Source organism: Equus asinus, chromosome 13 (genome assembly GCF_041296235.1).
Source record: "Equus asinus isolate D_3611 breed Donkey chromosome 13, EquAss-T2T_v2, whole genome shotgun sequence".
Classification (NCBI taxonomy): domain Eukaryota; kingdom Metazoa; phylum Chordata; class Mammalia; order Perissodactyla; family Equidae; genus Equus; species Equus asinus.
In genome coordinates, this window is record NC_091802.1 from 60,350,390 (window position 1) to 60,362,541 (window position 12,152).

General features: G+C 58.5%; 1 protein-coding gene across 14 annotated transcripts in view; it reads left to right on the top strand.

Moving 5' to 3' along the window:
- Nucleotides 1-12,152, top strand: part of BAIAP2 (BAR/IMD domain containing adaptor protein 2) — a 75,671-nt gene that overhangs the window by 39,416 nt on the left and 24,103 nt on the right. For all 14 annotated transcript variants that reach the window (XR_011493976.1, XR_011493975.1, XM_070483799.1 and 11 more), the window contains exons 4-6: nucleotides 6,545-6,606; nucleotides 7,400-7,471; nucleotides 8,380-8,517. Coding sequence is in view for 12 of the 14 variants with exons in the window: in XM_070483799.1 (XP_070339900.1) it covers nucleotides 6,545-6,606; nucleotides 7,400-7,471; nucleotides 8,380-8,517 (272 nt within the window). In the remaining 2 variants the exon portion in view is untranslated. The remainder of the gene's footprint in view (nucleotides 1-6,544; nucleotides 6,607-7,399; nucleotides 7,472-8,379; nucleotides 8,518-12,152) is intronic.

A 12,152-nucleotide genomic window follows, 5' to 3' on the forward strand; every position in this document is an offset into this window, starting at 1 on the left:
AGCCTGGGGCAAGGAGCCGTCCCCATGGAGCTGGTGGGGGCCGCCTGGGAGGGGCCACTGGCTCTGGCTCCTTCCCAGCAGTGGAGGGCTCCGTCTGGATCAGGAGGGACCTCGAGAGGGCCCCACTACTCTGGAGTTCTGAGGCTCTGACCACCCCCCCCCCCCAAAGGTCATAGTGCTGGCAGGGCGACCCCCAGTTTGCTCAGCTCCCCCGGGGTCTGCTGGCCTGCAGACTGTTTTTCTCAAAGCAGATGGTAAAACCTCAAAACACATATTGTGAAGACTGATCGTATACAAATAGAGTTTAGGGTCATTGTAAAATAAAACTGCTTCCTGAAGAGAGCTGGGGGTCATAGCAACACTATTCGTAATAGCCCCCAAGTGGAAGCAGCCAGTGTCCATGGATGAAAGGCTGGAGAAACAAAGTGTGGTCTGCCCTTGCACTGGAATACCATTCAGCTGTAAAAGGGAGATGTGCTGGCACACGCTATGACATGGATGAACCTCAGAAACACACTCAGTGAAAGAAGCCGGATGCAAAAGGATGTATGTGATTCTGTTTATGTGAAGCATCCAGAACAGGCAAATCCGTAGAGACAGAAAGTGAAATATTGGTTGCCAGGAGCTGGAGGGAATAGGGAGTGACTGCTAATGGGGATGGGGTTTCTCTTTAATGTGATGGGACATTCTGGAACTAGGGGTGGTGGTCGCTCCACATTGTGAATGTGCTCTAAGACGGAGTTGCGTGTCAGGGCAGGGGTTGGGGCGGGCTACACACAGGGCCTGGACTCCAGCAGCTCCCTGTCCAGCCATCCCAGGTCCAGTGCTGTGTTCTTCCTGAGGGCGGTATGCCAGGGCTGGGTGCCACTCCTCCCTGCTGGAAGGAATCAGTGCCTTCTGCACCTGTCACCTAGGGCTGGGTCACCACCTTAGGGGACAAGGGCCCCGCCTCGCTCCTGAGGCCACTTGGCCTCTCTGCAGCTGCACACGGATGCATCTACATGATGCTCGAACTCCAGGTCTCAGCTGGTCATATAGAGCCAAGGTGGTAGTGACTGTATCACCATTGTTCTGTGTTAAGTGTACGAGACAAAACTGGCCTGTGTCCGGCCACGCGTTTCCTGCACATTTCGCTCACCATGATGGGTTGTGCTGGAGTGGGAAGGAGATGCCTGGCGCATCCCCCATGTGTCCATGAGGAAGCACGTTTGCCCGTGTGTGCATGTATGCATGTGTGTCTGTGTGCATGTTTGTGTGTGCACGCATGTGCGTGTGTGTTGGCGTGTGTGCATGTGTATACGTATGTGTCTCTGTGTGTGTGCTGCCTGCCCTGTCCCTGCTTGTCCCCTGAGGATGGGTGTTGCCACATGGACTGAGTTCCACTCTTTACCTGAAGATGTGAGGCTGCCATGTCAGAGGTCACAGAGTACCAGAAGTTTTAAAACTCAAGAGCTGAAGGGTGTGCAGCTGGAGATGACTCAGCGCTGACCTGGCTGCTTAACCTGCAGAGTAAACACTTGGTGAGAGGGTTGAAGAGGGTGTGGCCTCATGTTCAGATGCCACCATGTTTTTGACACACTTTTGTACCTGTTGAAGCCTCGTGGTGCCCACATGTGCCTGTGTCCTCTCCTGTCCCTTCTCCTGATGGCCCTTACCCCTTCCTCACTCTCAGTCCCTCCTCCGAGGCCTGACCATCAGGCTCCAGGGTGTGCTGACTGACTTGCCCCGGGTGTGGCAGGGGCTGCCCTTGCACTGCCGCCCCCTCTCGACGCTCGTCTGAGCCCTGGAGGTCCTGTGAGGTGGCGACTCTCCATGCTGAGTTATCCCAACTCACTGGCTGTTTGATGTGCAAGACTGGGTCTGAGCTGCTATCTTAAACCTGGTTGTCCGACTTGAGGGCCCACCTGTGCTGTGGACCTGGGACCCAGATTCCCAGGGGCCTGTGGCTTCTGCACTCAGAGAGGCCAGGTACCTGGGAAGGTGTCCGTGCCTCCTGCTGTCCCTTGAGCCTGGAGGAGGAGTGGGAAGGCCATGGAGCCCAAGAATGAGGCTTCCGGCTGGCTCGCTGGCTCCGAGAGCCTTCGCTAGCCCTCCTTCCAGGACTTGGAAAGGACACAGGAACGAGAGGACAGGTGACTGTTACTGCTGATGCCTGAGGTTCCCAGTGTTGTTCGGGGAGCCCAGTTTGGGGCACAGCCTTGTCCCCGTGGTGGGAGTGACCATCCCCTGCAGCCTGCCCAGTGCACCCTGCAGTGCTCGGAGCGTCCAGTGCCTGAGGGCTTGCACACGCTCATATCATCGCTTTGCACGTTCCATGTGCACATGCCTTCCTGCAGCTGCTTGTAAAATATGCTTAAAATTCATTGTGTGGGCTGGTTTGTGCAGCCACCGGCTTGCAGCTTAGAGCCCTGTGCAAGCTTTGGCTGTGCGTCCCGTGGCTGGCTGCACACCGACCACATGACTGTCAGCCTAGGGGGGCAGGTGGCACCCTGAGGGCTGGGGCTCCAGCTGGGTGGAGACACTGGTGCAGTGGCCAGAATTCCTTGAGAAGCTTCACAGAGTTTTTTTGGCATCAGAAATTCCTTTTCTAAAGGATTTGCTGTTTGTTGTTGTTCTTGTTTTCAAATGTTCTCCTTGAAGTAGTTGTATGCAGCCTTTTAAGGAGATACACGTTTTCAACTTAGTCTTGACGTTAACTTACAATTCTAGGCCCTAAAGGGTATGGCAGACGGCATGGGCGCTGCCCCGGGGAGGAGACTTTCCTGGTGCCCAGCTGTCTCGGCAGCAGGGCAGCCTGTGCGTGACCACCGCCACTGCCACTTACTTCACATCTTATTTATGAACTTGCTGCCTCTCTTGAGGGTCAGTGGGGCCAGAGGGTGCTGTGTGAGGTGGTGCCTGCAAGGCTGACAACTGAGGCTGCTCCCCAACACTGGCCAGACCTCTTGCTGTCTGGGCATCGCCATCCCTTTGGCTCAGTTTAGCCAATTTCTGGATGCCCAGCTTCCCTAGAGCTCCTGACAAAGGAAGACCCCAAAGTCACATGAACACAGGTGAGACCCCAGGTGGTTTCTGGACCTCAGAGTGGTAGGTGTTTGTCCTGGGAAATTTACAGAATGCTGAAAAGCACACAGAGGCAGAGTGAAGCCCTCTTCGTTCTCAGTCTCATTCAAGTGTCCAGAGGTTGGACCTGTGGGTCTCCATTTCCCGTGTGCGCTGTTCTCGACGGCAGGACAGCTCCCGACCATGCAGGTCGGATTGGGGGCGATAAATGGCGGCAGGAGATGCCCAGAAGCCTCAGCCCCCCAAGGGGTGCTGATGGAGCTGGAGGTCCCCTGTGGGTCTGTACCAGGCAGGGCAGGTGGCAGCAGCCTGGCCTGTCCCCTGGGCAGTGCCCACTTGTGTTTTTCCCTGCAGTTTCCTTTCAGCCAAAGATAGGGACCAGGCTCTTTCATGCCACCTTCTGTCCTCCGTCATCTTTGGCCTGTTCCCTGACACCTCAAACCCCTCAGGTTGGGATGAGGTAGGAGTAGGGTTAGAGCCAGGAGAAGCCAAGTGAGACTGGTTTCCTTTCCTGCTGGGGCTGGTCACCCTCAGCTCACCCCATCAGCGTGTGGTTGACCACATGTCACGGCTCCATCCCACCCACAGGAAGCCACGCAGAGGTGGGGCCTTCTTGTTCCCAGGTGACGCCCCACCATACCCTACAGCAGCATCAGGCCCTCATCTGGCCAGTATTTGGAGCTGGGGTGGAAGTAATTTCCGGGGACTCTCGGCCCCAGTGGGCATCGCCTGTGCTGTGATTTTGGCGCTGGCATCTCTGGAGGTGCTGGCACGCTGCGGCGTAGATGTTTACCACATGGAATTAGAGGACTTGTGCTCCTGGTGTCTGCACCTGCTCATGGATGTCCCCCCTTCTCCCTCTCCCAGCTTGTGGACGAGCACGGTCCTGGAGACAGACCTGGTGTGACCCAGTCTCCGGTCCCTGTAAGCCACGTGTCATGACCCGGCTACTTGGCTTTCCAAAGCCATGTGTGTCCATGGGGGGATGGTGGCACCCCAGAGCTGCTGGAAGACTGAAGGGAGACTCAGGCTCACACACACACTCTCATGGCCACATGTGTACACTCAGCACACCCACACACCTGCTCTCACTGACAGCCACACACACTCGCACCCACACTCATGCATTGTGCACTCACACCCATGCACGCTCACCCACATGCACACTCACAGTCCTACACTGTGCACTCAAACACACCTGCACGCATGCTCACCCACACATGCGTGTGCACACACACTCATGCTCAGCGTGGCACTAGCCCTTCCTGCTGAGCGACCCTTCGCAGCACAGCAGCCTCAGACTGAGGTGTGGGTGTCTTTGCTTTTTCTGTCACAGCTACAAGCAGCTTGGTGCCAGGCGGGGCCTTTTAGTTCTTCCCTGCCACCCTGGCCCCCAGGGGTCTGTGCTTGCTCTCATGGCAGGCCCCGCCCAGGAGGGGGTCTCTGCACCAGTTGGGCAGAGGGAGTAGGGTGGATGTTCAGCGCACACTGGGTGAGCCCAGGATACCGTTGTCTTCCCTCCATGGCTGAGGAGGGATGTGATCAGGCCTTGCATGGCCTGTGATAGGACATAAGTCCCGTGGCACGTGATGGCCTGGTCAAAGCTGCTGGGTGACTCGCTGGGCTCCCTGGGAAGCGCTCACATCCCTTTCTTCTCCTCCCTGGACGTAATTTGTGTGTCTAAGGTGAAGCCCAGGCTCTTGGGAGCCTGGCGCAGCAGCGCACTGAGAGCCAGAGTCACTCAGAACTCAGGCAGCGTGTGAGGCGCCCAGACAGCATTCGCAGTGGCTCTCATGTGTCGCTCTGACAACAGAGAGTGATCGTGGGAGATGCAGCTCTGGGCCCTGCAGCAGGGAGTCTGGCTCCATGACACTTGCCAGCCCCCTGGCCTCGGGCAGCCTAGCCTGCCCACTCGGGGTGTGAGCTGGTGGACCCCTGGGCTGTGCCGGGTAAAGGAGATGCGTCCGTGAGGCTCCTGCTCACGGTCAGTGCTCAGCTCCCCCTCTCGTCGTCAGGGCTAGGGCAGCAGCAGCAGCTCCTGGAACGGCCAGGTGACCAGGAGAAGCTGCCCTCCCCTGGAGCCCAGCCATGCTTCCGGGAGGGAAAGTGACTCCGGGCAGGGGACTATCTGCGTGGCTGGTGACCATGGTCTTGGAGGGCAGTGTCATCCTATTAGGGTCTCCTGGGGTCCATAGGCACTTGTTCTGGTTTCTGGCTGGCCTTGTTCGGGGCCAGGGGTGCTCCTCATAGCTGTCCCTGAAAGGACCCTCTGGGTTGTGTGACCCCCAGGCGTCCCAGCCATGAGCAGGAGGGGGCTGTCCAGGGAAAGGCAGCACCCTGAGGTCAAGGTTTGTCAGAAAGTAACACTGTGGAGGGCAGGGATGGGCCTACTGCTCCATTTGTCTGCAGCATGTGGTCAGCACCTGCCGCAGAAGATAGCCGCTCCTCAAATACCTGCGATCGAGTGAACGCGGCCTGGACCGCCCATTCCAGCCCCTCCCTCTGCGGACCCATGCTCCTTGATGTCCTGGCTGGAAATGGCCTCAGGGTGACAGCCTGCATCTTTGTGTTGTCACACTCTGATTTCTTAATCTGCCTCTTGCGAGTGCACCAAGGAAATGCCAGTGTCCCTGAAGTGTCCCTGCTTTGGAGAAATGCTTGGAGAGCTGTACCCAGTGTTCCATGTGTCCCCAGAGGCCCTCGGTGGCATTAGCTAGGCCTTAGTGCACGGATTTGGCTGCCTGATGAGCCAGCTGATGGCCATGCACGTCTAGGGAACCGGCCCCCTCAGACTCCTCACTCCCTGGGGTTTAGAGCCGAACTCTGCTCCCAGGAGCACCGTGGGACCTGCAGCTGGTCAGGTCTCCCCTTTGTTCTGTAACTCGGGGGTGCGACCTGGGGGACGAGCCTGCTCTCCCGCCTCCCCAGGAGTCGCACAGGCTTATGCACCTACATGTCCTGAAGGAGGTTTATTCACTCTGGTGTCACCTGCTCCCAGACCAGGAGGGCTGGTGGTTGTTGGCATCTGTGAGCGAGAGCTAGACGTGTTATAAATATGCATGTGCACTCATGGGCTCACACACGGGCTCTCGACATGCAGACGTGGGCTCTTTCTGTCGTTTTGCTTTGTCATGAACATGAACTCTGATGCAGACACCTGAGGACCCCCACCTGGCCACCCCAACAGACACCAAGGTATCATGCGTTTGAGGTCCAGTGTCCCTTGTCATTCTGGAATTTTCTGTTTCCTCTTGGGGGCGTCACCAGAAGCAGCACCCCTCTCCCCCGCCCCTAGTGCACCTCTGCCTGCCGGTCACGGGGCCTCGCTGGGTGCAAGCCTCCTACGGTCCAGACTGTGGCAGCCCCCGGTGCCTGGCCTGCTGGTGCCCAATCCTGATCTTCAGCCATGGGTCAGGGTGGCAGGCACAGTGTTAGAAGTATTTAACTTTCTTCTCCTTCTCTTTTCTTTCCTGCTGTCCAGGAGATGTTCTCTTTCAGATGGCCGAAGTCCACAGGCAGATTCAAAATCAGTTGGAGGAAATGGTGAGTCCCAGCTTTCCGGTGGGGGCCCCCGGGGAGGAACAGGCAAATGCACGTGGGCAGGCACCATCAGAGGTGAGGGGAGAGCCATCTGCGTGCTTTGCCGGGGCATCCACTTGGGAACATTGCTCCGTCACGTGGCCACACTCAAAAATGTGAGGACGCAGCCTGGGCTCAGAACAAAAGTCACATACCAGGGCGGTGACTCACCATAGGGGCTGAGGATGGACAGAGGGACTTGGGAGGAAAGGACACGGGCCAGTTGGGGTCTAACACTCAGCTGGCTGCGGGGCCAGATGGAGACACTGGGTGGCAGGTCCCAGGGAGCACATGAGGGCCTGATTATAGGACCAGCCTGGACCTAGGCAGTCTAAAGTGAGAGGTCCCTCAGGTCCCTCCCACTTCACGTTCAAGTCCACAGCTCGTGTCACCTTGTGCCTGAGTAACTCCCCAGCGGAGGAGGGCAGAGTGGGGACAGTGAGGAGGCTGTGTCTGTTTTCCTCATGGGAAATGGAGCCTCTAAGTCTGTCGAAGACCGAGGTGGTCTGACATTCCAGAATTCTGTGCAGCACTCCCAGAGCCTCCTGGCTCCACGGGGCCCACCTGTCCATGCAGGGTCACCGGCCCAGGGATCAGACGGGCTCCTCTTTCACACTGACGTGCCCAGTGTCCAAGGCGACATGGTGATCCCCTGCCTCTCCCTGTGGCAGCTCCTGCCCACCTTCCCCTGACGCGCCTCCTGCTCCCAGGCCTGCGCATTGGGCTGACTGCTGATATGTGTTCTCTCCCTGTCCAGCTGAAGTCCTTTCACAACGAGCTGCTCACACAGCTGGAGCAGAAGGTGGAGCTGGACTCCAGGTACCTGAGTGTAAGTAGTCCCAGCTCGCGCCTACTGGATCTCCTCGCCCTGCTCTGGCTCTGGCGACTGTGTTTAAACCCTTCCCTCTGTCTGAAGGGTTTTCAGCTTCCTATGAGCTTCCCATCCAGTGTGCGCCCTGGGGCCCTGACACTTCTGTCCTTTGAGACTGCGTGCAGTCCTGTGGGTGAACCGTCACATCGGATGCCCCGCGTGCCTGCTTTCGCTGTCCCCCCTCTCAGTTGCTTTTAGTAGAGATGATGATGTGATGTTGCCACCCGGTGGAACCCACACACATGCCTTCTCTGACCTGTTGTAGTTTCATCAAATTCTTCGTGCCCCTGTCCTTGACCTTCGCCTCTCCCAGCCAGCTGACGGGAAGAGGGAGTGGAAGGGGTCTGTTGGTGTTTATCACACGAATTCATATGAGGCACATCTGACTGCTGCTGGGATGGGAAAGCAAGGCTCAGCTGGCTTTCCCAGGCCCCGTTTTCTTTTTTTTTTTTTTTAAGATTTTATTTTTTCCTTTTTCTCCCCAAAGCCCCCCAGTACATAGTTGTATTTTCTTCGTTGTGGGTCCCTTCTAGTTGTGGCATGTGGGATGCTGCCTCAGCATGGTTTGATGAGCAGTGCCATGTCCGCGCCCAGGATTTGAACCAACGAAACACTGGGCCGCCTGCAGCGGAGCGTGCGAACTTAACCACTCGGCCACGGGGCCAGCCCCCCAGGCCCCGTTTTCATCTCTGGGGAGCAGGGGACAGCCAGGGGCAAGGGGGCTGAGGCCTCCATGTGCCCCCGCTCGCATTTGCAGCCAGGTGTTTCCTGCGGTCCTGTGGGGCTTGGGCCACTGCCGCCATAGCGAGAGCTTGGACGGGCACATCAGCTCATCAGCCTCTGCTGGTCTGTCCTTTGAACCTCAGGCTGCGCTGAAGAAATACCAGACGGAGCAGAGGAGCAAAGGCGATGCGCTAGACAAGTGCCAGGCCGAGCTGAAGAAGCTGCGCAAGAAGAGCCAAGGGAGCAAAAACCCCCAGAAGTACTCGGACAAGGAGCTGCAGGTGGGACCCGGCCCAGGCGCCAGGGCGGGGCTCTAGCTGGGGGACACGTGGGGGCACCTGTGGTGACTCTTCCAGTGCGTGGGGACTTCTCGTGCCTTCAGCAAGCAGTGAAGGGAGAGCACTCCCTCCGTCTGCAGCACTGAGGTCGGTCCTTTTGACGGTGTTGGGCAGAGCCAGGCTCTGCTCTGCTGGTAGATTCCGGGGTGGCGAGGGCCCCAACGTCCAGAGGAGGCAGGGTGGCCAGCGCAGTTCTATGGTCCCCTGCTTTGCTGTCGCAGCCTTGGTGGGGTGCTGGGAGGCTCTCTGCCAAAGGAACAGAGACTCACCTGTCCCTCTGGATCCCGCCTTGAAGAGAGACCCCAGACCGTTACTCTAATCCACTTGTCATTGCTCTGCCCCGAGACTGGGCCCAGAGCCTGTGAGCAGGCAGATGCCAGCTGGTCAGGCAGGTCAGCAGCCTTGCAGTGAGAGGCAGATGGCACTGGGGGTCACGGGAGGGGCCAGCCCTCGTGTGGGTTCTCTCACATCGTGCCCAGCGCTGCAGGCATCATGTGCTGAGTCGGGTGAGGATTTAGGACAGCATGGCCTGTGATGGGCCTGGCCCCAAAACAACTGATTCAACAGAGCTCCCTGGCTAGTTGACACAGATTAGGCCCCAAACACCCTCACCCGCTCTCTCAGATCTTATGTAACTCAGATAAGGAGGAAAACCAGAACAGGACACCCAGGTGTCTGTAAGGAAACAGGGCGAAAACGGCTTCCTGCCTGCTGGTCAGGAGTGGGAGCTTCGAGGGCACTTGGGGTGCCTGCTTGCCTCCCCAAGCCCCATCCTTCCTGCGAGTTGGCAGGTTGGCAAGCTTTGAGGAATGCCCCACACCCCTGTCCATCACCTTCTGGGCCTGTGTGTGTGTGGCTCGTGTGTGTGCACACATGCACACACGTGTCCCCGTGGAGCCGGGACAGTGTTCCCTGTCTGGCCTCAGCCCGGGACTGAGAGGCTGTTCTTGCCTGTGGAGCACACACCGCACTCCCTGCTTGAGCATGATGCAGATGAGCAGGCCCACCCAGTCCCAACCGCCCTTACCCGCGCCCCTCTGCGCGTGTGGGTCACGGGGGGAGAGGACGGACTGGGCAACGGCAGGTGAGAGTCGGAACCCCTGTGTGAAAGCAGCCACGTGGCAGTGGGAAGTCCCTGTCATCCTCACGTGGCACTGTCGTGGCAGCTCCCTGCAGCCTCCTCCTCGTGTGGTTTCTTACAGAGTGGCAGGAACACAAGTCCTGCCTTCCTCAGTGCGGTCTCGCTGAGATGTCTTCAGTGACAGTCGTAACCCGCGTGGGCCCCGAAGGCCTTCGCAGCGCTGCCCAATGCTGCTGCAGCGAGCCTTCCTTGAGTCATTTCCCTGAAGGAGCCCCGTAGGGGGTCGTGAGACAGAGAAGGAGAAGCACCCGCAGTGATGGCTATCTGCTTTCCTGTCCCCGCCTTGATGCGTTTTGTCCTGAAAGCCTTGGCCCGCGACCAGCACCCCTGCTGCCTGGGAGGGCAGTAGCATCTCAGCGCAGCTGTAGTTGCATTCCCGCTGTTCTGAAGGGGACCCCCTAGGGCTGCTTGGGCGGCTGGGTGGTGGGACACTGAGATGGGCTTGTCCAGGGTTCAGCCGCCTGCCAGGAGCGGCCGGGAGCCTGCGCACCTTTCTCTTCTCCAGGTGCTTTTGTTGGTGTTGCTTTATTGAGATATAGTTCACGTTCCGTGCAGTTCGCCCATTTAAAGTGCACAGCCCAGTGGTTTTGAGGACGTTCACAGCATTGTGCACCCGTCACCACAATCCATTTTAGAAAATTTTTGGCACCCCAAAAAGAAAGCCCGCACCTGTCAGCAGTCACTCCTGTCTGCTGCCACCCCACCTCTCCCGCAATCACTGGTCTACTTTCTTTTTCCGTGAATTTCCCTGTTCGGGACATCTCACGTGAACACAGCCGCACAGTACGTGGCTTCTCGCCCTCAGCATGTTTTCAAGGTTCATCTACCTTGTAGCATGTCAGCGTGTCATTCCTCTTTACTGTTAGTGTTGGTGCTTCCTTTTCTTGTACAGCTGCAAACTTGGGGCTCTGTCCTGAGCAGGGCCCTCTCCCTGGACCAGCTGGCCCTGCTGTGACCAGCTCGCTGGGAGCCGTCGAAAGGGTCTGCAGCTGAAGGGTAGAGGTCATGGCCAGCACACCTTACAGCTGAGGAAAGGGCAGAGAGGGTGGAGGGCCGATGGAGGGTGGATGGAGGTCGGACCATGTGGGCTGGCGGCATCAATGGTATTCACTCCCACACGATACAGAGCCACACAGGCCTCAGATCCCGTCTCCGCTGAGTCATCGAGACTGCTGCATCTGGTTCCCAGTCACCCACTCTGCTCTGCCCACTGCGAACCCTCTCTCTTCAGCAGAGCCCTGACCGTCCACCCTTTGCTTGCCGCTTTGCTCTGGACCCTGGGCCTGCAGATCCTGGAAGGTGGGATTTGCTCCATCAGCCATGCAGGGCTGGAGGGGGACATGGCACAGGCCCTCAACCCCTGCTCTTTCCGTACGGGGAGTTCGAAGTCCTCTTCTCCTTGTGGAGGGCCTTCTGGCACTTCCCTAGCTTGGTGAGGCCACTCACGTCCAACCTGGCCTCTTTGGGCCTCACCTGGGAGATATCTGACACTGACCTTTCTCTCTGTGTCAGAGAGTCACCCCGCTACTGAGGCTCCCTTGTGCCCTGCCTCCGTCCTCCTCAGCACAGCCTCACTGACCCCCAGCAAGGCCCGGGCACCTCCTGGTCTCTGCCCCTGCCGGGCGGCAGCTCCCCACTCCTGGGGCTGTCACAGAACGGCCTCCCACAACTTGCGGCAGCTCCTCCTCACCCATCGTGTGGTCCCCTGCCTGGGCACCGCTGTGAGGCCTTGGTAGTCTGGCTCTGCCCCTCGCAGCCCAGTGGGCCTGGTGAGCTCCAGATCCTCTCCCAGCCTCAGGTTCCCTGTTTGTGAGGCGGGGTCCTTCCACCTTCTCCCTGCTCCGAGCACAGATGGGAAGGGCCCCGGGGCCCGCACACAGCCACAGCGGGGTGGCCCCTCCCCGTCCTGTGCATTCGCTCAGCTCCTCTCCTCAGGCCCTCCCCTCTGTCTTCTGCTTTCCTACATATGCTTACTTTCTGTTTTACCCTTAACCATCTGAGGCTTTATTACGATGACTTCCCCCGAATAAGTCACTTCCTTCTGGGGAGTCTGGTCCTGTGTCCCACGTGTGTCCCCTTCGGCGCACGGCACAGGTGGGTTACACTGTGACAGCCAGCGTGGGCTCAGCCATTTCAGTCACTCTTCTGAGGCTGGGAAGCCGGGGACCGGTCCAACCAGTGTGTTTTTTGCTCCGCCATGGTGTAGAACCCCAGGAGTCCCGGCTCGGGCGCCCTCAGAGTCCTTCATCCCATGTCTGTGCTGGGAGGATGGGGTACTTGGTGTGTGGCTGCCCATGGGGCCAGCGCTATAAGCTGGCAGGAGGCAGGCCGACTGCTTGTCCGGGTGAGATACGCAGCCTGCCTGGGCAGCTGAGGGCTCCTCGGCACCAGGGGCTGTTCCTGTGGTTCTCAGAGCCTTTGTAAACCTGGCCAGCAG